Source organism: Mustelus asterias, chromosome 18 (assembly GCF_964213995.1).
Source record: "Mustelus asterias chromosome 18, sMusAst1.hap1.1, whole genome shotgun sequence".
NCBI lineage: Eukaryota > Metazoa > Chordata > Chondrichthyes > Carcharhiniformes > Triakidae > Mustelus > Mustelus asterias.
In genome coordinates this window covers 40,215,638-40,243,193 of record NC_135818.1, presented here as the reverse complement: position 1 = coordinate 40,243,193, position 27,556 = coordinate 40,215,638, and the positions used below count along the sequence as shown (strand labels likewise).

At 41.4% G+C, this 27,556-nt stretch overlaps 1 protein-coding gene across 3 annotated transcripts in view; it reads left to right on the top strand.

Moving 5' to 3' along the window:
- Nucleotides 1-27,556, top strand: part of prorp (protein only RNase P catalytic subunit) — a 70,203-nt gene that overhangs the window by 16,066 nt on the left and 26,581 nt on the right. For all 3 annotated transcript variants that reach the window (XM_078233803.1, XM_078233805.1, XM_078233804.1), the window contains exon 4: nt 5,374-5,481. In XM_078233803.1, coding sequence (XP_078089929.1) covers nt 5,374-5,481 — 108 coding nt within the window. The remainder of the gene's footprint in view (nt 1-5,373; nt 5,482-27,556) is intronic.

The following is a 27,556-nucleotide window of genomic DNA, read 5'->3' as shown; positions in this document are numbered from 1 at the left end:
ACATCAGTTGTTGAAAGCAAGATCCAGGTGCTAAAGAAGACAAATGGTATGTTGGCCTTCATTGCGAGAGGATAGGGAGCAGGGATGTCTTGCTGCAGTGATAGAGGGCCTGGGTAAGACCACACCTGGAATATTGTGTGCAGTTTTGGTCTCCTTATCTGAGGAAGGATGTTCTTGCTGTAAGGTTTATCAGACTGATTCCTGGGATAGCGGGACTGATAAATGAGGAGAGATTGAGTAAGTTGGGATGCAGGAAGAATGTTCCCAATAGCTGGGGAGTCCTGAACCAGGAGCCATAGTCTAAGGATACAGGGTAAACCATTTGGTGCTGAGATGAGAAATTTCTTCACCTTGAGAGTAGTGAGCCTGTAGAATTCTCTACCACAAAAAGCAATTAAGGCCAAAACATTGTATATTTTCAAGAAACAGTTAGTAATTGCTCTTGGGGTTAAAGGGACAAAAGGACATGGGGGGGGGTTGGGGAAGCGGGAACCGGTTACTGAGTCTGATGTTCAACCATGGTCATAATGAATGGCGGAGTGGGCTCGAAGGGTCGAATAGCTTACTGCTCCTATTTTCAATGTTTCTAGCCAACTGCCTAGAAGGTCATGAGAACCTGCAAGTTCCCCTCCAAGTCACACACCATTCTGATCTGGAATCAAATCACCGTTACTTCATTGTCACTGGTTAAAAATCCAAGAACTTCCTCTCTACTGCTGCGATATATAACATCTGTTGATGTAGTGGAATGGGAATGTGAACTGATCGATGTAGAGAATATATATTATTTGATGTAATAACCTAGAGATTGAGCCTGGCCATTTTTAGGTGGCCACAACACCACACAGCCCTGCCACAGCAACCTGCAAGACGTGCCGGATCATCGACACGGATGCCATCATCTCACGTCAGAACGCCATCCACCAGGTACACAGTACATACTCTTGCAACTTGGCCAATATTGTCTACCTGATACGCTGCAGGAAAGGATGTCCCGAGGCATGGTACATTGGGGAGACCATGCAGACACTACGACAACGGACGAATGAACACCGCTCGACAATCACCAGGCAAGAGTGTTCTCTTCCTGTGGGGGAGCACTTCAGCAGTCACGGGCATTCAGCCTCTGATCTTCAGATAAGCGTTCTCCAAGGCGGCCTTCACCACACACGACAGCGCAGAGTCACTGAGCAGAGACTGATAGCCAAGTTTCACACACGTGAGGACGGCTTCAACTGGGATCTTGGGTTCATGTCACACTATCTGTAACCCCCACGACTTGTCTGGGCTTGCAAAATCTCACTAACTGTCCTGGCTGGAGACAATACACATCTCTTTAACCTGTGCTTAACCCTCTCTCCACTCACATTGTCTGTACCTTTAAGACTTGATTACTGTAAAGACTTGTATTCCAACCATTATTTTATAAACTGTCTTTATATTCCCTGTCTGTTTGAACAGAACTCCCACTTACCTAACGAAGGAGCAGTGCTCCGAAAGCTAGTGGCGTTTGCTACCAAATAAGCCTGTTGGACTTTAACCTGGTGTTGTGAGACTTCTTACTGTGTTTACCCCAGTCCAACGCCGGCATCTCCACATCATTTTTAGGTGCGCAGAGTGTGTAGATTGTGCCCTTTATTATCTGAATGGTGAGATCTGACATTCTTCAGATGTTGGGTGTCTGGTCTCATTTCAGTATTACTGGCTTCATTCCAGATATCACTGGTGAAGGGGGTTCCCAGCTTTGCCACACCTTCCCCTGGGTAAATGCTGTCGGGTCAGGAGAGAAGGCCAGGATATGAAGCTGATTGGGAATCGATTGGGAGAACTAGAGGCTTGGGAAAGACAGGATGGGATGCTGATTGGGATTCGAGAGAGGCTGAAGAAGGGCAGTCTGGGATCAGAAGAAAGAGATTTGGAAGATGGGATAGAGAGGAGAAGATTTACAAGAAACCAATTGGAGGTTAAAGAGGGGGCCAGAGAGGTTGATTGGGGGAAGAAAGTTGGGAGGCACAGGAGAAGATGGTCAGAAAAGCAGAAGAGGTGATCAGATGAAAAGATCGGTAGTTAGGGAAGGCAGTCAGGTTTCAGGAGCGGCCAAGGAACTGGGGAAATAGTTAAGATTTGGGAGAAGTGACGGTGGGGCTATCAGGGGTCAGAAAAGCAAATTGGGGGATCAAGAGAGGAATCTGGGATTTGGGAGTCCTGATGATCAACAGGTGGGTCTAAATGTGCATTTGGGAAACATAGGAGTACTTGCATTCAGGTAAGTTACTTTCTGTGTTGAAGGTGATCCTTAAGGCCGGTTTCCTGAAGTGCAGCCTACGATGGAATAGACTGTTTCAAGGCAAATGAGTCTTGGAGAGGGAACCTCAAGCAGATGTTGGGCCCCTAATTTGCACAGATATATAGCACCTGTTGGTTGTTCTTACCCAAAATGACAATCGGCATACTTGCACTGGAAATGCACACACGTTTTCTGTCTGTTGTATTGGGACTCTAGACAGCACCTGAGAAATAGGTACTGCGCAGATATATAGGTACTGCGCAGATATATAGGTACTGCGCAGATAAATTTCAGGCCAATATGTTTTGCTTGAGTTGTTTTTGCTATTTTGCAAAAAAATAAGCTCTTGGTCTATTGATATACTTGCCAAGATTGGCAGTTTTATTTTTTGGGACATGGGAAGAAGTCATTCACTCTTACTGAACAGTTTTACTTTTTATAGTTTTTCTTTTTCTTTCATTCTTTTTCTCAATCCTTTCATTCTTTTCCTCAATCTGCTATTTTAGTAAGATCGTTTATATAATTGTTTTATTAGCAATGCAGCATTATCAGGCATAAAGCCATACAAACAATTGTTTGTTCTTTTCTTTAACACAAGACTTTCTGAAAGAGTAATGTTTTTGACAAACTAAAAAAATTCCAAAAATATCTGTTTTGTAACCCCTATCTGTGTTTTATCTGTGTTGTGTTTAATTACTTCACTGCATCGTGATTCACGTTATTTTTGTCATGTTTGTGCTTTTTGAAGACATAGTAGATTTGGGGGGGGGGGGGATTTCCCCCCCCCCCCCCACCCGCCACAGGAATTGTAGCAGGACCATGCAAAGGCCCCTTGACCTTGGGCGGGATTTTCCGGTTTTGGGGCGAGTGTGGCCAGAAAGTCCCGCCCCTGGTCTCTTTCCGTTTGTATGCAAGGGTTGTGTTGACTCATCTGACATAATTACTAAGTGGCTCGAATGAAAAGATCAAGTCCTTCATTGCCCTCGGCATATTAATCATTTATGTGAACCCTTTTAAATCTGGGGTTTCCAAAAGCTGGTAGTCAACACCAGGGATGGAATGGAGCATGTGTTTTCAATTTGTGCAACGTTTGAATCATTAATGAAATGTTACCACTGTAGGAAACAGCTTTGTGCTGTAGAATCCTACTCTACTTTTGTTTAAAATCAGAAAACTAGGATGAAAAATAAAATCTAACCACAACTAATTGAATGTGATGGATGTCAACAGCATAATGAAATACATGAAAAATATAAACAATGGCCTGGTATTCAATAAATAGCTATTAGTTCTTTTCGAGTTTAAAAATAATAAATACAGAATCACAAATAGATTAAGAAAAGAATTCCATATTTTACAGCCTCAAGAAAAAAAGAAACTCACGTGACACCCTTGCTGCATGCCGCTGAGCAAGGGATTCCATTCCGAAGATTCCATGTTCATTTAATGATCCTGTCAATCAGAGTCTTAATTTTTCAATTAGTAGTTGTATATTTGCTAGTAAAACATTCAGTGTCTTTGGATAGGGGGAAGTAGTAAACTCTTGCTCTCTGTTAGCAGCTTAGGACTTTGCTGCCTGCTTTTCTCCATTTATTCTCAAGTTTGCCAAATTATTTATAATAAAATTGGAAGGACAGGTTTACTTTTTTGTGGGGTATGTTAAAATTACTGTGAAGTCTAGCACAACAGGCTAAGTATATAAGTGGTATGGCAGGTTTGAGCATATTCTGCAATTTTCTTTGGAAGTATGGCAAAATTATATTTTCCCCATTGGTAGTAGAATTAAAAGCAACCAGAGCAAGTAGCAAAAGTAGAAATAGATTAGTTTAATATTCAAAACAAAAATGAGCAGTATTTAGAAGTGAAAACAGTTTTCTGATCACTTAATTTTTTTCAAGAGGAGTTTGAATGAGTGTTTGTTTATTTTGACAGTTTCATGAGCATTTCAATCTTATTGTAAGGCCATAAGTTCTAGCCAGAGTGGATATTGGGCTATGAAGGGGTGAGGGAGAAGTCAGGGGGAATGAATGCCAGGGTGCTTAACACTCAAGAACAGGTTGGGCTGATGTCCCACAGTACCGAGAGGGGCTTTCTAACCTGCCTGCTTCAGAATCCATCATCCCACCATGCAAATAGCTTGGCAGGCACTGTCAGGAAGGAGATGACATTGCAGCGTCTGGAAATGTCACCATTCGTGTTCCTCCATCGAAGATGAAAATTCATGTCCTTGTATCTCGGAGTATTTATAGGACCCAGTTCTGTCCTTTTTTGAACCAGATGTCTTATCACCGTAGCTCCCGTTTTCTAATGTTTAGTGTTTATCTGCGTCTGCAGTTTACCAACACTACTTACTGCATTATGTGCATGCACTGTAAACCTATTTTTGACTTTATTTCATTCCCTTTTATTCTGACCCCACCTTATGCCTTATTATTTCTTACTGCAATGTTCTTTATCTCTATCTCTCTTTTGCACATCTTGTTTTTCCTTTCTAATGTTACATCCTGGCTCTTATCCCCCTGCCAAGTTCATTTAAACTCTCTCAATAGAACTAACAAACTACCTCAAACATGGGTCTGCTGAGTTGCAACCTTCCTGGCCTGTAATGTCCCACCTTTCCCAAAAACAGTTTTAATGTGCCATGGAGCCCTCCTTTCCGAATCACCTTTCAACCACGCATTCAGTTGAATGCAAAAGCCCACTGGTCTGTAGGCAGTTGGAAGCGTAGTGAACACTGAATGACATTTTGTTTGCAGCTAATCACAAAATCTGAGCCATTGGGTTATGATACTTTTAGGAGGGACAATTTCATCAGAGAAGAGGAAGAGTGGCCATGTTAATGAAGGAGAAAAATCACATTGTTGAGAGGACTGATGTACGTAATAAACACCTGACATTTCTGCTGAGGTTCAGAGGCAAGTATTGTATAATTGGGCAAGAATGTCTGGTTTCTAGGGAATTGTAGATCATCAAGAAGTCAATGTCTTCAAAAAAAAGATGAAGTGTCAAAGAGATTATCATTTTATATTCAAATATTTATAGTAGGTTAACAAAATGGTTGACTGTTTTCATTACTTTATTTTTAGGAACTGCAACATTTCCAAACCTTTGTGAAAAACCGTCCGCCTTTTGATGTTGTAATTGATGGATTGAATGTTGCTAACATCACAACTAAGGGTAGTCAGTCCAGAATTGTGAGTATTCTGTTAAGATGGCTCAAAAAATTCCTTTATGTTTTTACACCATTGATTTTTTTTTGAGGAATTATCAATGTCACGGAATTGTACAAAATGGAAAATGCCAATCTAAATAAATGGAACACAAAATGTGTATAGTGATTTGAAATTTTACATGACAAATGTTATAACACATAAAGTTATAACCTTTTGTAATTTTGAGGTGGTTTCAGAAGATGTGCAAATTTATAGGCCACGTTAAGATGTAAGATGTATTACATTTCACCCTGTTTTACTTATTTCTAATTGTGTATTAGCTATAAACAATAATTGTATACTGCCAATAGAAAGAGGAAGGAAATCTAGTTGCACAAGACAGAGTTTTTGGAGGGTTATAGGGCTGGAGGATGTTACTGTGATAGGAAGGTGGGAGAAAGCCTTGGCGGGATTGGAACACACAAAGTTTGAAGGTTACAAGTTCAATTCTCTACACCTACATTGTCTTCAGTTAAGGACAATGGCCTTTGTTGTTTTAGATTACCAAAATGAAAATTGGTCATTAGTCTTATTTCTCTGAATTGCTATCCAGGGGCCCTTGCAAAAAGTGCTGAATTCTGGATAATTTCCATAAATACTTCAATATTGTTACATATTTAAGTGGTTGCATGATTGCTTTAATAACCAGTCTCATGATTTAATAGGGTGTTTCACAAACACCTTCTTTAGTTTTGTTTACACTCTAGAGAAGCAACAGCTCCTATAATAAATCAAGTTTTGTTATTTTGAATCTGTATGCAAACCAGATCTTTTTGTTTAAAACCCACAACCCCTAACATAGGACATTAATAATATAATCATTCTTTTTATGTCAGATTCTGTTTACTTCTACGTGTTGAGTATTTATATTTCTTGCAACTACCATTTAATGAATAATCTCCCATTTTCCTATTTATTTCCACTAGTCATGTCCTTATCAATTAGGCAAGTTTTTGATCCAGAAGGAAGTGAAGGATTATGGGGTGCAGGCAAGAAAGTGGAGTTGATGTCACGATGAGACCAGTCGTGATCTTATTGAATGGAGGAGCAGACTCTGCAGGCTGAATGACCTTCTGCTGTTCTTATTTTTCATAGTAAGAGTTTTAACAACACCAGGTTAAAGTCCAACAGGTTTATTTGGTAGCAAACACCATTAGCTTTCAGAGTGCTGCTCCTTCATCAGATGGAGTGGAAATGTGCTCTCAAACAGTGCACAGACACAAAATCAAGTTACAGAATACTGATTAGAATGCGAATCCCTACAGCCAGCCAGATCTTAAAGATACAGACAATGTGGGTGGAGGGAGCATGAAGCACAGGTTAAAGAGATGTGTATTGTCTCCAGACAGGACAGCCTGCAAGTCCAGGAGGCAAGCTGTGGGGGTTACTGATAATGTGACATAAATCCAACATCCCGGTTTAGGCCGTCCTCATATGTGCGGAACTTGGCTATCAGTTTCTGCTCAGCGACTCTGCGCTGTCGTGTGTCGTGAAGGCCGCCTTGGAGAACGCTTACCTGAAGATCAGAGGCTGAATGCCCGTGACTGACAAAGGAGCAGCGCTCCGAAAGCTAATGGTGTTTGCTACCAAATAAACCTGTTGGACTTTAACCTGGTGTTGTTAAAACTCTTACTGTGTTCACCCCAGTCCAACGCCGGCATCTCCACATCATGACTTATTTTTCATGACATAGTGTTCATTAAGAAATCAGGCAGGAAACAACAAAGGGCGACCTGAGAGAAACCCTTGGATTTTTTCTTGTCCCATCTGGCCTTCCCATTTAGTCCCTATTTAGCAACACAGCTAAGATCAAAAATTAGCTTCCTACCAGAAGCACAGTACATTTGAAGCAGAACAGCTAAATACCTTTTTCAAATAATATGCAATGTGTGTAACGCGAGGCAAAATGTCAGTTGTGGCTCAGTTAGTAGCACTCTCTTGAGTCAGAAAGTTGTGGGTTCAAGTTCCACTCCAACACTTGAGCATGATTTTCTGATCATGGTGTTAGGAACACTGAACTTTATAAGATGGTTTTGTTTTAAACTGTCTCCCTTAATTTAAGGTAAAATAGAGTAGTGTGGGGGCGGGGGGGTGACTTCCTTTAAAAAAAATTACCCAGAAACAAATCCCATGTGATGCGCTTATTATGGAGATAGAAACTCAACTCAAAACTCAGTGAAAATAAGATGCAGGTTTTAACACAATGACGCAAAGTAGGAGGCAACGGGCTTTACTCATATCAATTCTCAGATGCTCAGGGTCAGTTAGATAGAGAGACCCACAACAGATGTTGCTATGCCAGGCAGAAGAAATGGACTGTTTTGGGTTAACTATCAAGCAGGATGTTAGCATTCAAGGAATCACAGATTTGTTACAGCACAGAAGGAGGCCATTCAATCCATCATGTTTGGGCTGGCTGTCCAAATAAGCAATGCACCTAGTGCTATTTCACTGCCTTCTCCTTGTATTCAGACACCAGTGGGGAAATTCCCCCCCCCCCCCCCCCCCCATCAACTCTGTCCATATCCCGCATGATTTTGAATATTTCTATCAGATTTCCTTGCAAACGTCTCTTCAGTTCCAACTTGTCCAATCTATCTATATAACCAAAGTTTCTCATCCCTGGAACCATTTTCATGAATCTCGTTTATACGAATACATTCACATCTTCCCTGAAGTGTGGTGCCCAGTACTGGATGCAAGACGTTTGCTGTGACTAAACTAATATTTTATACAAGTTTAATATAACTCCTTTCATTTTTGCTCTATGCCCCTATTAATAAAGCCTACAGTACTTTGTGCTTTATTAACCATACCCTCAACCACCTTCAGTGACTTATGCACATGTACACTACGTTCCCTCTGCTACCATATCTCCTTTAGAATTGTACCCCTTATTTTTTGTTTTTCCATGTTCTTTCTATAAAAATGAATTACTTCACACTTCTAGAATAAAGAATTAAAGACCAAGGAGGAACCAGAAGATGCCTTGCTACTGCACGTCCATTTATTTATGTACAGAAGGTTGAGTGAAGTAACTTGGTTTAAAAAGACACTGGGAGATTCACCCTGGTGGGCAAGGAGAAAAGATTCTGTTAAAGCCGAGAGTTTAAATACAAAACTACAGGCTGAATTTAGTCCATAAGCCAGGGATTCTGCCAGCAGTCCCAGAAGTTAACAGGATTCTCAAAAGGGCAGGAAAGAGCTGGGTGACCACAATCACGTGGTGCCAGCCAATTAGGGAAAGTGACGCATGGGCCCATCTGATTACATGGCGGGGACAGGCCTTTTTGTTGATCTCATTGATAATGTTGGCTTTGGATTCTGGAGGTGCCTCGCTCGGCTCATGTGTTCAACATTATTATATCCATTTAAAATTAAAGGCTGAATTAAACTGTTCGAACAGCATTAATCTTGTTCCATATCACTGCTGTGAATTACTCATTATTAAATAATAGATGCATTATTTTATGATTCCAAGCTCTGCTGCTCTTAGATCATTTTTGTGCTATTATATGCAGGTTCCAATATCAAAGAAGTCATGTTGCATTGAGTTAAGTTGACAAAAATGCCACAGGCTACTGGCCCATGCTCTGAACTGTGCCCCTCAGACTGTTCCATTGCAAACTCATTTCACCCTCCTGTGGGAAAACGACTATGAAATGGCTGACCATGTAAGTCTCTGCTTCAACATCGCCAGCTTTCACCGTAATCCCTACTTGTCACTTGCTTAATCACCAAAGGTGTTTTTAATCCTGTTCACCAGCAGGTAAATTATTTATAATAGCCGTCTTAACTATCTCAGTTGGCTTCCCGCCACATTGATGTGGGTTTGCCGTCTCGCTGCCTTCTTGCCAGCTGCACAATCTAGCTGTCATTTCCAACTATCGGGAACCTTTCCCACCACAAAAGCCACTTCGGTGGGTTGCACTTTATTCCGCCCTATATTTTTGCAGTGAGTGCGGCAATATAAACATGGCGTGGGATTTTTGGTTGAGTTAAGTTGGTACCTTATCTGTAGTTTAATGTATTAGGTGCCTATTAAAAAACATTAAGTTGGTATTGATTTTAGTTTGTGACTGTAAAAGCCTTAAAATGTGAAATTTTGTGCAATCCTTTGCTTCAGTCTCTGGGAAGTACATATCTTTAAAAGTTATCGTCCCTATAATCATATTGCAGCTTTTGGGAGTTTACAGGGTGCAAATTAGCTGCCGCGTTTCTTACATTACAATCATGAATAACTGCAAAAGTGCTGGAAAGCACTTTGGGGCATCCTAAGGTTATGAAGCTGTTATAAATCTTATAAGTCTTTTCTTTAAAAATTGTCAGGCAGTAATTAGATCTTGGGTAATTCTCATTACCCACCCCAGTTTCTTTTCATGACTCGAAATATCATAAAAACAAATTGGCTGGGATTTTCTCATTTTTTAACTGTCAGCTCAGGCGGAAAAACTTAGTTTTTAAAAATCCAAGTAGCGGGTCCCGTGACATCATGTTGGCAGGATGAGCTCTGAATGAGTTGGCACAGCCAGCAACTTCAGCCTTCAAAAGATAAGGGTGCCCCAATCTCAATAAAATGTTTACCTCCGAGTATACATAGCCCTTGCCATGGACACTGCCCCAGGGCAGTGCGAGTGAACAGTGCCAAGGTACTGTCTGGGCATGTCCCCCTTCCCCTAGGTGCTGTACTTAGCCATCCACCTTTGGTGATTCTCTTCGCTGGGTCCCCGTTGGTCCATCCCTGTTGTAAGCCTTGCCAACTTAATGTCATATCAGCAAGGGGGACAATCCGAATGTGGGGGTACAATACAGTGGGGAAGCCCGCTAATGATATCGTAATGGGGTTCCCATCCTTTCAGGGTGGGAACCGCATTACATCATTGGCAGAGGGCAGGAACAATGGGAACGGGAATTCTCTCCAGTATGAAAGCTGTTTGGAGACTCCCATCTCTGCCTCCATCGGCTTTCCTGCCCACTGAAAATGAGGACGGAGAATACCAGCTATTGTAAATCAAATGACTATGGATTATCTGGTCCATTATATTTCATCCTAACTGCTCCAAATATAAGAACTAATTGTATTTAAAACATCTCTGTTGCCTCTGTCACCTGTCTGGCAAGTTATTCTTTCTGTTTGAAGAGAGATGTGGCGTAGTGGTAGTGTTACTGGACTAGTAATCCAGAGGCCCACTGATGCTCTGCAGTCATGGATACATTTTTAAAATTCATTTGTGGGACATTGGTATTCCTGACTGCTCTATTGCCATCCCTTGAACTGAATGGTTTGCTAGGCCATTGCAGAGGGCAGTTGAGAGTCAATGACATTGCTGTGGCTTTGCAGTCCCATGTAGCCCAGACCAAGTAAAGACGGCAGATTTCCTTCCCTAAAGGACATTAGTGAACCAGATGGGCTTTTCCGACAATCGACAATGGTTCCATGGTCATCAGTAGATTCTTAATTCCAGATATTTTTTGTTGTTGAATTCAAATTCCACCATCTGCCATGGACACAGGACCCCAGAACATTAGCTGAATTTCTGGATTAATAGTCTAGCGATAATACAACCACCTCCTCCACTGCAGCTGGTGGAATTTAAATTCAATTAAGAAACCTGGAACATAAAGCCAGTCTCTGTAATAGTGGCCATGACAACTACCATTGATTATTGTAAAAACCCATCTGGTTCACTCGTATCCTTTTAGGGAAGGAAATCTGCCATCTTTATCTGTTCTGGCCTACATATGGTCACATATGTGACCGATAGCACAGACTGCCACTGAAATGGCCTGGCAAATCAGGACTTGAGTCAACCCCTCCCTCCACCCTCATTTCTTTTTTGTTAAGCTAGTTATTATAAAGTCCCAAATACAGATGTCATTTACCCACGATCCCTGTTTGTTTGGATGTCTTCCATCTGCGTATTTGTCAATCTTGCTGAATGTTCAGTTGAACTATCAAATGGAGTTCCAATGTCTGCTTTATCAGCATAGTTCCCAAATATCTTGAGCAGGTTTGTAGGACTGATTCTCACTTACCCTCCGCACTCGCATTCCATTTTGATTGTTAAATTACTCCCCTGGTTTAGCATTTGGAATAGTTGCCATTATTTTACCCGTTATTGATGCTCATTTAGTTGGATCTAACTTCCTTTTCTAAAAATAGATCTTCAAAATACTTTCATTCAGCAACTTAAACTCACTGGTAGCCACACATGTACAGGAATGTACATGGTCATGTTGTGTAAATGGGATTGTGCATGACTAATTTAATTGTACATTACTTTTTTCTGACCGGGTGTCCCAGCAACATCATTAAAATACATCACAAACACTACTGAATTTGTCTTGTTGTACATTTTAATGATGAGTCATTTCAAATATGTCTCCTTGGTAACACTCCACCCATTTATTGTATATAATAAATAGATATATAATAGACGGAAAGCACCAGGATGATTCACAGTTTTATCAGGAATTAAGAATCACAGTTTCGAAAATCCAGTGAGACAGAAATTTGATAATATAAGCATGCTAGTATTCTTAGTAAATTAATGTTTGCTTACAGTTGAAATAACTTTTGTTTAAGCAAAGTGTTATTGCACAATCAATTTGACGTCATGTGTCGCAATATTAAATAGCTTTGAGAGCTTTTTAATAACTTTTGCTGTCTACAAATGCTTGTTCACATTTGTATCTCCAGTCAGGTTTCCATCCTATCACAATACTGAAATTGACTTGAACAAAACCACAAATTTCACTTTTTTTGTGGCTATGAATCAGCTGCTCTCCTTTCTCTTCCTTTTCAACTGGGGGTGGGTGGATCTGATCCCAGGAGAGTGGTGGGTTCATTTCTAGATCCTGGTGAGGAGGTTTAAGTTTAAAGTTTATTCATTAGTGTCACAAGTAGACTTGCAGGTGATGGTGATAATCGCTGACCTCCGCACCTAGCAGGGTCTGATGCCTGGCCCTGAGAAGAAAGAGAACCAGTCTCAGTGTCTGCGCCCTGACCCTGGGTGCTGGGATGGGTGGATGGGGATGGGAAGACATTTTTGCTTCTGGCCCAAAAGGAACATTGTAAGGCTACTTGACCTTCTGCGCAAAGCTGTCCCACCTCCCTTGAGTTGCTGTAAGGACAATTCTCCCATCCTGCCACACTGATTTTTTTAACGCGTCGGGCCGGGAGAATTACATATCGGCGGATTCGCACATGCGTTCCCGACGCGTGTGTATCTCCCAGTGCTGGATATCTGGTGAAATCGGGTCATGTTGGAAACCGGCGAGAACAGCAGGTAAGTTATTTTAATCTATTTTTAATCTTATTTAAATGTGATTATCGGGCCCGGGACTGAAGTCTCCGGGCCTGCTAGCATCTCCCACCCTGCCAGTGCAATTTCACTCCGGTGGGGTTCAGACTAGCTCCCCACTTTCGGGGAACTAGTGGCTTGATCCAGCTGAAGTGAAGGGGGGGCAATGCCCCCCCCCCCCCCCCCCCCCCCCAGGGAGTCAGGTGGCGGGGTGTCCATGCCCGGGGCATCTTGGCACTGCCCACCGGTCATGGGGCAATGCCAGGGGGGCGGCAGGGCCTGATGGGGCCTAGGGGGCGACCGATGGTGGTGGGGGATCCCACTGCCACTCTGCATTGGGATCGATCGGGGCTGGAGGGAGGCCAGCGATTGGGGTGGGCTGGGGGGGGGGGGGGCGGGGTGGTCGGGCGGGGGGAATCGTCACAGTTGGGTGGGGGGGCGCTAGAGATCGGGGCGCCTCTGAGGGGGTGGGGGGGTTTGGGCTGGCCCGGGAATGCTCATGGGGGCTGTGATCGGGCTGTGGGGGTGTCGGGGGGGGCAACACTGTGGGGATCCCAGGCTGGTCAGCAGTTGAGCTGGCCAGCAAAGTTCGGGGCCACTGTGCATGCGCAGAGACCCAGAACTGTCAGACTCTGGCGTGAATAGGCCCCGCCCCCCAAGCTTTTAATTACATTCACGATTGTGACCTCTGCATTGCACAGAGTGTGGGAAATTGAAGTCTGAACTCCCACTGAAGAAACAATCGTGATTTACACCAGTTTTCCCACTAATTCAGCACTTAGAACTTTTTTGGGAGTATCGTCCCCTGTGTTTCCAGAAGTTTGGACAGTTAAAACTGTAGACTAGATTAAATCAGAGACTGCCAGCCTCATTAAAATATTTAAATTACCAACTCACCTCCTGGGAGTAGGTTGGCTGCCTGCTCCTTGTCCTGATTTGCTGCAATCAGGAGTTGCTGTTGAAAGTTGATTGGGATCGGGTTTGAATTTCAGGGACTATCACCTCTGACCTTATCCCAACCGACATTTTTTTCATATTTAAAATTCAACCCAATGTAACTGTTTAATATTTCTATCAATTTGCCGTCATTACCTATGATTTTCTCTTGTGCATTCTTAAGTGCCCCCCATCTCTATCCTGATCTTTTGTTATTTATGTAACTGTAAAATAGTTTATAATCTCTTGCTATATTCCTTGATAATTTAATTTTGTAGTTCCTTTTTGATTTCCTAATTGTTATTTGACTTCTTTCCTATCCTCTTTGTACTCACTTTTCTAATCCTTTTCTTTATTATCTATGTACTTAGTGTGTGCAATATTCTACTGCACCTCACCTGAAGCAAACTACCCATAGAAATGGAGAGAATTTACAAAACAGACAGAAAATTGTTCTGCTTCTGCCACGTCCAATCCAAAACCAAAATGACTCCAATTACTTTGGCCATTGAGTTCCAGTATGGAAAATATGAACCATTTTCATATCTTGGGAGTCTCCTCTCAATAAAAGTAGACATAGATGTCAAAACTCTTAATCATGCTAATGTGTCAGTTCAGCCTTTGGCCAACTGGTGAAAAGTGTATTTGAGTACCAGGATCTTAAACTTGAACAGCTGTAATCCCCATGCTTCCATGTGCTTCGGTAACTTGGACCACCTACAGCATGCACCTCAATGCACTGGAGAAGTACTACCAGTAGTGCCTTTGCAAGCTTATCTAAATCCAGTGGCAAGAAAGGCGCTCCAACAACAGCATCCTCCACATGCCCAGCACTGGGGCACAAATCACTCAAAACAAGCTCTGATGAGCAGGACTTGTCATTCGTATGCCTGACACCAGATTCTTGAAACAACTGCTCTACTCTGAACTGTGTGGTGACAAGAGACTCTCAGGAGGACAGTAAAAATACTTAAGGGATGTCCTCAAAGCATTTCTGAAAAGATCAAATATCCCAGCCAACACATGGAAGCCTCTGGCTTGTGACGAAACAAAATGGAGAAGGTTCTTTCAAGAAAGGCACCAAACACATCAAGAAATTTCACGGGGAACACACGCAGGCGAAGTTGAGCTGTCGGAAAAGCACAAAACTTCGAAGCAACTCATTGACCTGACCAGCTTGTGGCAGAGTCTGCTGATCACACATTGAACTTGATCAGTCAACTCAGAAACTGAGTGGAAACAAGTAATCCTCAATCCCAAGGGATTGCCTAAGAAGAAGTTTCAATTTTATCATCATCACCTTGAATGACCTAACTCTAACTTTGTTGCTACATCCACTTATTCTGGAGTCTCCCACCAGGATAGCTAGAGATAAATTGTAGAATGTAATCACTCTTAAACACCTCAATTAGATCATCCCTTAATCTTCTATGCTTGAGGGAATGCAAGCATAGTCTATCAATTTATCCTCATACTTTAACCCCTTCAGCCCCAATATAATTCTGATGAACCTGTGCTACAACCCCTCCAGGTCTAAATGGGGTCTAACCAGACCTTTATATAACAGAAGCATAACAGGAACAGGAGTGGACTATTAGCCCCTTGAAACTGTTCTGCCATTCATTAAGATCAGGGCTGATCCTCAATCTAACTCCACACGCTTTCCTTTGCCCCACATCCCTTGATAGCTTTGGTCCACGAGAATCTTATCAATCTCGGATTTAAAATTACCAGTTGATCTCTTATTTGTGAAGAGAGTTCCAAACTTCTACCACTCTTTGTATATAACTTCCACTCCTTGACATTCTAGCCCCCGTGAGATATAGGTCAAGATTCTATCAGCCTTTTTATTATTTAATTATTATAAATAGAATATCTTCAATAATGACTTCTCTTGTTGTGATCTGTTACCTCTGAGATTCACCAAAGATCACTCTATGGCCTCCTTCCCTTCCTCATCCACATGTAGTACATCATCCAGAGACATGGCATGTACACTGTACGACATCTAGCCACCTCTCTCTCCAACTCCCATTAACCCCTCCATGCCTCTTCACTGTCAGATTGCTCCAGTCCCAAAATTTCCTTCACTTGAAAGACAAGGAAGATTGCCTTCAACCTCTATTAGATTCTGTGCCCTCACCACTAATTCTGACCATGCTCTTCATGGTCATTATCTCAGGTTGAAACTGACTGTTTAGAACATCACCGTTTGCAGGCACTGAACTGAGCTTCCATCCTCATACTGTCTTTAATAAAGACTGCCTATTTACATCATAGTAGCATCACTAGTTTTTCTCCTAACTCAGCCCATCTAATGCCAAAATCCCCTTTCTTAGTCATAATCAGACTTCAGTATTCCATTTTTCTCCTAGTGATTCTCCCATCCTTTGCCACTGCCTCCTCTCTAACCCCCACCCTCATAAAATTAATCTCACTCAAACTTTGCTGTCTGTATTCTAATTGCATCTAGTCCTGTTCACCTATCACTTCACTTTCCCAACAATTCCAACTTAAAATTCTCATCCTCCTGTTCATACCACTTTTGTGGCCCCAGTCGTCCCTTCAGCTGTAACCTCTTCCAGCCCAATAATTCTCTGAAAACACTGCTTCCCTCGCTCCCTTTACCCAACAGACCCAGTTGTGTCTTCTCCATTTAGGCCCTCAGCTCTGAAATTCTTCCTTTAAAGCCCTTCACCTCTCTGTCTCCTTCTGCTTTTAAGACCCTCCTATAAGCTACCTACTTGGCCAACATTATAGTCCTACCTCCTATTATCTCCTACGGCTCAACATTTGATTACACCTCTGTGATGTATCTTGGGACATTTTCTACATTAAAGCTATAAAGTGGGTCTATAAAACTACTTATCAGAAGCCTCCTTCCTAGGTGAAAAAAACAGTTTCCCAACTCTTTTCCCGTTTGTCATGTGTTGACTCCAGAGGCAGGATTTTCCTTCCAGGGCTAGGAGACTGAGATTGGAACTGTTTCTGAGTTCCAAAACCATTCCCGAGGGAAAGCAGTCAATGGCCCTGATTTTCTCTGGGTCACAGCCTTAATAGGTATAGAGATGGAATTGCATCAAATTAAGGATATTGGGCAGGTTTCAAAGCTGGAGAGCCAATCAGAAGCCAACCAGCTTGAAAGAAGTTGTTTAGATTGGGTGAATAAAGGAAAGGGCGCTTCAAAATGGAGGCATGTGCTCTCCAATTTTTTAAGAAATAAAAAAATGAATTTTATAGCCAGACCACCTCTTGGCAGAGCAGGTGTGTTTGGGGGGAGCCCCTCTACAAGGGAGCTGTATGGGGGAAACACCTAAGCAAGCTGGGACGACCACTAGGCCTAACTGAACCGCCTGCCCGAAGCACTGAGCTGCCAGTCTGCAGCTAACACCTCACTTCCAGGCACCTAAACTGGCTCCGCAGTATCCTGGAAAAACACAGTTGGCCTCCTTTTAAGACCTCATTAGAATCTTAATGAGCCTTTCAGCTCCCCATCTGCCTGCATGCAATGGCCTCGAGGGAGGATGGAGCCAGGGATCTGTGTGCCTACTGGTGGGGTGATTTGGAGCCCCTACCCGCCTCAGTTCCTGATTTTTGCAGGGTATGAGCTCCTGCCCTAGATCTTGTATATGTTGCCATGTCCAAATTGTGTTCCTATAGTGCCCCTGTACCTGTGTGCATGTGTAGCTCTTAAGTAACAGTCAAGAGCATTTGAATGGTCAGGAACCATGCTACTTGCATGGTATTCAAGGGGACACAAAAATCTTTATCTCAAATGTTATTTGCCAAACAGATTTTTGGTTGCAGTATTCTAAACAGTTAGTATGGATTGTATTTGGTTAATAGAAAACAATGCAATAACAGAAGTATTCTCTGTAAGAAACTTGCTTCGAGTTTATGTAAGATTATAAGGATGTTATTAACGTTTTAAATTGTTCCATCGTTGCAGTGTGGGTCAGTATCATTTGTGCTATCAGTTATAAATTACTAAGTACTTTCAATCTTTTGGGAAGGAAACATGCTGACTGGAGTATAATTTTACAGATCATATTTAACCACACACATCCTGTAAGGGAATTACCTATTTTTAGATAAGTAATTTCCTTTTCTGCATATGTCTGTATTCTTTTACTTTCCCTTTGACTTTCTTTCAAATTTGGCCCTCAAAATAATTCCTCCACCTACAAAAGTAAGTTTTAAAATGATGTATTTGCATCAGGAATTAGGAGGGCAATTTTAACCCTCAACTATGTGGGGGATTAAAATGTTAAAAAGTTGAAACAAGAACCCAACATGCCTGAAACCACCCACTTCTAGTTTTAAAAGGAGGAAGATGGTTGACCATTCCAGGCTGAGGAGGCCAATCAGTTTTTGGAATCGTTCAAGGAAGCTGCACACTTCTATTTTTTTTATAGCGTTTCTATCTTTAATCCATGTTGACCTGGTTTCTTGATGTCAGCAGATAAAACTAAGCGAGAGTGGCTGGGTCCATCGGTTAAGTGCCTTTACAGTACTGCATTTAGACTAGCAGGAGTGTTTCCTCCTGGCCCAGTAAGATAATCTGTAATCCTTTCTTAGCCACACCTCCACGATCTTCTCTGACCAGTCTCCCTGCCCCACACTCCGCCCCCATCACTTTTACGCTCAACGACTACAGAACTTACCAGATCTTTGGCTGCGATCTTTTCTGAAAAACCTCTCTGCTGTCAATCAGACTGGCTTCCAGGGCAGGGAACCTGTTTCTTTAAAAAAAATTATTTAAAACTTCTTGTCATTTCTGGGTTTCCTGACCATAACTCCTCTCTTCTCCCATCACCTCCCCAACCACCACCACTGTTCCGAAACCTCACCTTACTGAATATTAGTGCCTATATTTCTCCAAATGCAGTTTTCATTGTGATTTACCAGTATAATTTTCTTGTCCAGCACCATTGTTTTTAAATGAATGATCTTTTGGACGTTAAATCTAGCTAAACTGCAATTGAAAAGTGCTACAAAGGTAGCCAGAAACTCCCTTGTCAATGAATGTAATCTGAAATTCACAGTTCCTAGGATCACTGTTGCATATTGTCTAACAATTTTGGTGTTCCAATTAGAAATAAAAACTTGGGGTTATAATTATAACATAATAAGACAAAGATTAAGGAATGTCTCATGATGTAGCATAACATTAACCAGTAAATTTTTGATTTATTTTTGTCACGTATATTAGTATACTGTGAAAGGTATTGTTTCTTGCACATTATATAGACAAAGCATACCATTCATAGGAAAGGAAAGGAGAGGGTGCAGAATGTGGTATTACAGTCATAGTGAGGGTGTAGAGAAAGATCAATTTAATATAAGTTAGGTCCATTCAAAAGTCTGATGGCATCAGGGAAGAAGCTGTCCTTGAGTCGATTGGTACATGACCTCCCAACGGAAGAAGGTGGAAGAGAGTATGTCTGGAGTATGTGGGGTCCTTGATTATGCTGGCTGTTTTTCCGAGGCAGTGGGAAGTGTAGACAGAATCAGTGGATGGGAGGCTGGTTTGCGTGATGGACTGGGCTTCATTCATGACTCTTTGTAGTTTCTTGCAGTCTTGGTCAGAGCAGGAGCCATACTAAGCTGTGATACAACCTGAAAGGTAAAAGTTGGTGAGTGTCATAGCAGACATGCTGAATTTCCTTAGCCTCCTGAGAAAGTAGAGGCATTGGTGGGCTTTCTTAACTATAGCATCAGAATGGAGGGACCAGGGTAGGTTGTTGGTGACCTGGACACCTAGAAACTTGAAGTTCTCAACCATTTCCATTTCATCCCCTTTGATGTGGACAGGAGCATGTTCTCCACTATGCTTACTGCAGCCGATAACAATCTCCTTCGTCTTACTGACATTGAGGGAGAGATTATTGTCATCGCACTAATTCACCAGATTCTCTATCTCTTTCCTGTACTCTGTCTCTTCATTGTTTGAGATCCGACCCACTATGGTGCTATTATCAGCAAACTTGAAAATCAGGTTGGAGGGGAACTTGGCCACACAGTCATAGTGTATAAGGAATATAGTGAGGAGCTGAGGACGCAGCCTTGCTGGGCACCAATGTTGAGGATAATCATGGGGAGGTGTTGTTGCCTATTCTTACTTATTGCAGTTTGTGGGCTAGGAAGTCTAGGATCCAGTTGCAGAGGGAGGAGCCGAGCTCGAGGCCATGGAATTTGGAGATGAACTTTGTAGGAATAATGGTGTTGAAGGCTGGGCTGTAGTCAATAAATAAGAATCTGACATAAATGTCTTTGTTATCCAGGTGTTCCAAAGTTGAGTGTAGGGCCAACTGGAAAATACAAGAAAATGAATGATAAATAACCATCCTTCTACATGTTGTAACCTCTACACACTGAAAAAGGTTGCAGCATTGGGCCATATTTGTATTGGTATAGCTCCCTTCTAAAGTGTTTTCATTATATGAATTCAGAGGCACCCCCTTGCTCTAATGCAGTTTAGAAGGACTTGCAGGGCCAGAGACCAGTTTGATATTTTGCCTACAGCCAAGGTTAATACTCTAAACTCCCATAAAAATCCTCAACAATAAATTACAATATTCAATCCTCGCTTTGATTTTCTTAACTTTTAACTTTTCGTCTTAATTTTTTGTTGTTTCTTTTTAGTTCATTAGATTCATCAATAGTTGAGATTTTTGCTACTTGTGTAATCAATTCTTTACATTTTTGAATTCATTGAAAACTTTTGACAACCACAAGCCGCATCAATTTTAATATTGTGCAAAATATTCATGGGTCTTTAGTATAATGAATAATTATGATGAATTCACAGAGCATAACACCATCTGTAGCGTTTGTCTGGCATCTGTAGCATTTGTCTGGTCTTAAAACAAGTAATTAACATTTAATCTGATCACAGTCCTACACAGGAACACAGATGAGTAACTCAGGAAGTTCTATTTATTTATCACCCACACAGGATCTTTCGAAAGCGTGGACTCAAAAGTTAACTTGGGGGATTTTTTTAGTGATGCACTTTTTCCACTTAATTTTTTTGAACAAACGAAGTAGTCCCAATTCTAATTCTTTGTTTTAAACATTTTAATAGCTTATGCCTGGTTGTTATTAACTGTTTGATTTACATATTTGGAGGAAGAATGTAAAATATGTATTTAGGAAGGATTACTTTTGTTTATATTTACGTTGGACTTGTATAAGTAAACCCAACCAGTTCTCTAAAATAGGAAACCATCAGGATTGTGTGAAAACTGTTTGAATCCAAGCTGGATTTTTGACCCTAAATCCTCTCCATTAAAAATATTACTTGCTTGAAGCACTGTAACATGGACCTCATTGCCTACTTCAGTCTGACCTCCATTGAAGCCATCATACATGAAGACTTAATTAGTCCAGTGCCCTCTAAGGCAGTATTCCATCTTCCATTATCCAAAACTCTGTTGCATATATTCTATCCAGCAGAGTCTTACTCACCAGCCATTCCTGTTTCCAACATTTCAAATTTAAAACTTGTGTTAAAATTTCACCACGGTCTGACCTACCCCATCTCCTGCTGCAGCATTGCAGTCCCTTCATAAACTCTCTTTCTCTGGCACTAGCTCCTCAAATATTATCTCTCCTTCACCCCATCCATCTGTATCTCCAGCTGCCTAGACTATTCCAGAATTTTCTCCCTAAACTCCTCCAGCTCTCTCACTTTAACTCTTGGGATATTTTTCTACATTAAAATACTACATTGTTTTGTTGCTGACCACTCAATGTACATACAATAATACATCATATTGATCAATGAACATTACACATGGACATAGCATTAGGATGGGCTTAATGTTTTTTATTTGCTGCAACATTGAGGTAACTTTGCAAATAAATTTAAATTAGAATGGGTAGGAATAGAAAACGTAGGAGAGTTGGTCTGTGTTGTGGTTAGAAATCAAGTGTAAAAGGTTTGAGTCTCCCGCTGCCTGTCTATAACTTGTTTTAACTCAGTGAGCATAATGGAGCATAAGAGGTTCAATTGGTTGCAAAACAGACTTTAATTTGAAATGAATGTCAAATATAGCACTGATCCTAGTTGGTAGGGATTGGAATACTAAAATAATGCCGCAGTCCTCAGAGAGTTAACATTTGTTTTATATAACATGCTGAAGTTTTTAGCTTCTCATAAATTATACACTTTAATCATTGCCTTGTGCTGACAAGTGAAATACAGATGAAGTGGGAACTTTTTTCTGTTTAGAATGACAGTCAAAAAGTCCAAGTGTGTGAGAAGAAGGTAGAACTTTAAATGCGTGGGACGGTGTTGAATGCATGAGGTGGTAGGTCTCTATTGAAACGGTTTCATTTTTCTGTTCAGAAAAGAAATATGTTTAATTATTCATTAATACCAGTATACCATCTGACCATAAATTCCCTAAACCCGACTGTCTTTTTAAGTGGACTATCTACTTCAATTTTATAATGATTTATAAGGGAATACATAGGATATTGTTTGGAGTTTTAAGATGAACATAGACTAATTGGGGGGGCGATTCTCCCAAAAAAAATCCTAAGTGCTCAATGTCTGGGAATATGGGAGTTTTTCCCGCCCATTTTTTGGATGAACTGAGTGGAATTAATCTCCGGGACTTTGTGCATCACAGAGTCCGTAATGCGATTCACGCCTGTAGGGGGAGGGGGGGGGGGCAGTAAAACATTTTCCACTTTTAAGTTTGTTTAAGATTTTCCATAATTATTCTTAACTTTTTACCCCCACACTGCTAAAACTGAACCCATCCCAACCAAGGAAGTGGCCACTGAGATAAATTTGAATCAAAAGGAGATATAGAGCGTTGTGGTGGTGGTGGAGAGGGGGGGGTGTTGGGGGGGGGGGGGGGGGTTGGTGGTGGGGTGGGGGGCTGTGGGGTGGTGGGGGGTGATGGTGATGGGGGGGCTGTGGGGTGGGAGTGGGGGGGGGGGTGATGATGGGGGCGGGGGGGGCGGCACATGGTGGTGGTGCCTCCTGCAGGAAAATCAACTACTAGAGACCCAAGATTGCAGAGCAGTCCAGGCCGCAAATAAGTAATTTTGGGCGAGGCAGCAAGAACAGGGGTGTGGCTCTCAGTGGGCATCCTCAGCCCAATGTCGAGTGCCTGATTGAGGGACAAGCTGTCCTTAGAAGTGACAAGTTAGCCACACGGTTTTAGCTGCTGTGCAGACCGCATGGCAACGGGCCTGCCTGTTCCAGGGTTAATACCAGCGGGATGTAGCCCGTAAGTAGTACTAATGGGCCTTGATAGGCAGGCAATAGGGTGGAAAAATCAACCATTGGCCTCCCAGAAGGAAAAGACAGTAAAATGGGGAAATAAGAATACTGGTCCGAACTCATATCGTATACTTTGAAAATGGAACACCTGTAAAACAGGGAAATGAGAATACTGATCTGAATTGTTTATTCCTTCTGCACTTTCTGCTCAGACCTTAGTTCTGATGGAGGCTTGAAGGCGGTTGGCTTCCAGTATGCCACCATCGTACCTAATTATGTGCCCCCCGCCCCAAGCTCATCACCAGTGAGAGCAGAAGAATCTACCCTGTGTTGCAGAAGATATTCTAATTGTGTAAAGCAATGGAAATAGCATGCAAGTATATCAGCAAATATAGAAATTTGATAATAGAACCCCTAGAATTGAGAAAATGCAGTTTTACAACTCTTAATGTAGAAGAGTCAGTCCTCAAACAAAATCAAGGAAATCTAACCAGGAACTCTTTGTCCTTGTCTCTGTTCCTTCAATATGGAGGTGTCTGAACTTTTCTTCAAGATTGTGCAGGTATAGTTAACAAAATATCAATCAGTAACAGAAGTCAGTCACCTTGAATCTTTGTACTCTGTGCCCAAACCCATTTCTTATCCACAACTATCTCTGCTCAATAAATGAGGGAATATATAATTTCTTCTCAACCTTTTGTTTTGTTATGTATATATGTATTTTGATTTTTTTTAAATTGTATTTATTATTGTCACATGTATTGGGATACAGTGAAAAGTATTGTTTCTTGCGTGCTTTACAAACAAAGCATACTGTTCACGGAGAAGGAAAGGAGAGAGTGCAGAATGTAGTGTTATAGTCATAGTTAAGGTGTAGAAAAAGATCAACTTAGTGCAGGGTAGGTCCATTCAGAGATCTGATGGCAGCAGGGAAGAAGCTGTCCTTGAGTCGGTTGGTCGTGACTTCACACTTTTGTATCTTTTTCCCGACGGAAGAAGGTGGAAGAGAGTATGTCCAGGGTGTGAGGGATCCTTGATTAAGCTTTGATTTGATTTATTATTGTCACTTGTATTAACATACAGTGAAAAGTATTGTTTCTTGTGTGTTATACAGATAAAGCATACCGTTCATAGAGGAGGAAAGGAGAGAGTGCAAAATGTAGTGTTACAGCCATAGCTAGGGTGTAGAGAAAGATCAACTTAGTGCAAGGTAAGTCTATTCAAAAGTCTGACAGCAGCAGGGAAGAAGCTGTTCTTGAGTCAGTTGGTATGTGACCTCGGACTTTTGTATTTTTTCCCGATGGAAGAGAGAATGTCCGAGGTGCGCGGGGTCCTTAATTATGTTGGCTGCTTTGCCGAGGCTGCAGGAAGTGTAGACAGTGTCAATAGATGGGAAGCTGGTTTGCGTGATGGATTGGGTTACATTCACGAGCTTTTGTAGTTCCTTGCAGCCTTGGGCAGAGCAGGAGCCATACCAAGCTGTGATACAACCAGAAAGAATGCTTTCTATGTTGCATCTGTAAAAGTCGGTGAGAGTCATAGCTGACATGCCAAATTTTCTTAGCCTTCTGAGAAAGTAGAGACGTTGGTGGCTTTCTTAACGATAGTGTCGGCATGGGGGGACCAGGACAGGTTGTTGATGATCTGGACACCTAAAAACTTGAAGCTCTCGACCCTTTCTACTTCATCCCCATTGATGTAGACAGGGGCATGTTCTCCTTTACGCTTTCTGAAGTCGATGACAATCTCCTTTGTTTTGTTGTCATTGAGGGAGAGATTATTGTTGCTGCACCAGTATTCTTTAATCTACTGTCCTTGGTAATATGAATGTTGCTGATACAATGGTCTGGCGCAGTTGATAAAAAATGAAGAACAACTTGTTTACAAGAGCGATTATCAGCGAACTCTGAAATTAGGCCAAAGAGGTGAGTAAACCAAACTCAGAATTATATGTTCTTCTTAAAGCAGAAAGGTGGCAGAATTGTCCAATTCTGGTGTCATGTGGATTTGTCTGTGCAATCCCTCAGAGAAGAGTAATCTTTGAGCTGTTTTCTTTAGCTCTGGAATGACTGATTTCACATGTTCTCTGGTATGAAAAGTGCATGGCATCAAAGATTCAACTGGAGAAAAATAAAATTGTGGGAGAAGTGTGAACTGTTGGCAAAGTAAGTTCTGAGAGCATTGTACAGTCATAGAATAGAATGTTTGTCATCTTGTATTCTTGCATGAAAAATAACTCTTGCTATTGATTTTGATGTGCTTGTTTAGAATGAAGTGGATATGAAGACTGAGAAAAAGCCAAAAGCTGTGAATATGTGGGGATATTGGAGAAAAATATAGGACAAACAAGTAAACCCTCATGTTCTCTCTCTGCTCAGTTAGCTTTCTGACTCTGTGACTGTACATTGTAAGTGTATGTGGGCCTGAGAGAGGGTTTTCCCCTAACTGGCTTTGTGTTTCATTAGCAGAAAAATACCAGAGCCACAATTGTTCCAGATTCTACAGGATTATTTATAAATGCTTATCCTGTTGCTACAGCCCTGTGTTTGTGGGAATAGTGGAGGAGAAATGACCATTTATTGAAAGAAGTGCAGTCATACCAGGATTCATTTTCATCATAAAATCCCTACAGTGCAGAAGGAGGCCCATCGAGTCTGCACCCAACAACAATCCCGCCCCAGGCCCTGGCCCCACAACCCCACACATTTACCCCACTCATCCCTCTAACCGACACATCCCAGGACACCATGGGCAATTTAGCATGGCCAATGCACCTAACCCGCACATCTTTGGACTGTGGGAGGAAACCGGAGCACCGGGAGGAAACCCACGCAGACACGGGGAGAATGTGCTCAAGGTAGTGTTAGTGTTACTAAATGTGAGTGAATCGTATTTTAAATTGGTTTTGTTTACATTCTTTGGGGTAATGCCTAATTTTGATGACAAAACAATTTATTTCTGATTTCAAAATTATCAGTATTTAGTTGATAAAATTGGAAAACCAAAAAATGACGGGGATATTTTCTTCATGAGGATTTTAAAAGTATAATGAATAAAAGCTACCTTATTATAGCAACAGCTTCAACTTCCATGGTGAAGGGATGTATAGTCCCCTTTCTTTAACCTGTTCTACTCTTTCAAATATTTTCTATGGGTTAAATCATTTATGGCTAATCCACAACAATTTGATTCCTTTCACATTTGCTTAATTGTTAGATGAAAGGAAGTAGGGTATTTTTTACTAAGGATATGTCCGTTTGCTGACCAAGGAATGATTTTGCATTTTCATGCAGTACATTCATGCAAATTCAATGCACTTTAATCATATGATAAGGGTAATGTTATACTGGTAACAAGGGCATAAATCTCACATGGAAAATTATATGGCTGGGTTTTCCCAGATGTGATTGCGCAACTTTAACTGGGAGTTTCTTATTCACATGGTTACAGCCAAACTGCATTTGGATATTTCATGTCAACATTTGGACAGAGTTTGTCGTGTTTTCCCCAAACGCCCTCATTCATTTTACTTGGAACTTATTTGCAACTTCTGAATTTTTAATCAGTCATGTGCTCTACACACTTGAAGCTAAGGTGCTTACTGGCTAAAGCTGGAACATGCAAATTTGAATATGTGGTGCAGCAATGACACAATTGAATAATACAGTCAAAAGTTTCCAAAACTGACACAATTTGCTCAACGAAGTGTGCTGCTATATCTGCATGGAAACTGATGAATTTGAAGCTGAAATTAACATTGTTTTTTGGAAATCAGTGGAACTACTCTTTTGGCTTTCAGCTTCAGGATGCAACGATAATTCTTATTTGAGAATGTGATGCGTTACACAAAACCAGAAAGAGAGACTTTGTTTTATGTTAATAAGCATCCTCTGGATCAAGAAATTTGTATATGGCCCATTCCACATAGCTTGGGTTGATAGTCTAGCACAATTATGTTGAAGTAAAATGTTTTTAGTTGAGATGTTGAAGTGCCTATTTGACTGCTTTCAGCAACATTAAGGAAATTCTCTGTTCGTTTGAAAGATGCCATGGGTTCTTTAGTGTCCTGGCCTGCAGTCTTTTCTCAATCTACGAAACCAAAAAGAACTAGATGAATTAGTCATTCATGTCATTCGTCAGGAAGAAATTAGTTTGCATACTTGTGTCGATTTCTGGGGGGGGGCTGGCAACACCATGGGCTGACAACTTCCAGCACAGCACACGTGGAGTTCTTCATTGATATAATTGAAGAAATCCATGTGAGCTGCATAGGCTAGAAATAATGCTACATGGCCAAATTCCTCCCACCATTGCGGGAGGACCTTGCTGTGTGCAAAATGGCTGCCAGGTCTGTATAGACTACAATAATAACAGCGGTATTAAATGGAAAAATATTCCAAGATGCTTCACATATTTGTCATCAAAATAAAAATAGATTCCGAAGCAAAGAAGGAAGTATTAATAGAGGTGACTATAAGCTTGATAGAGAAGATTTGTTTCAAGGAACTACTTAGAAGAGGTGGCACTATGGTTAGCACTGCTGCCTCAGAGCGCCAGGGATGGTGTTCGATTCCAG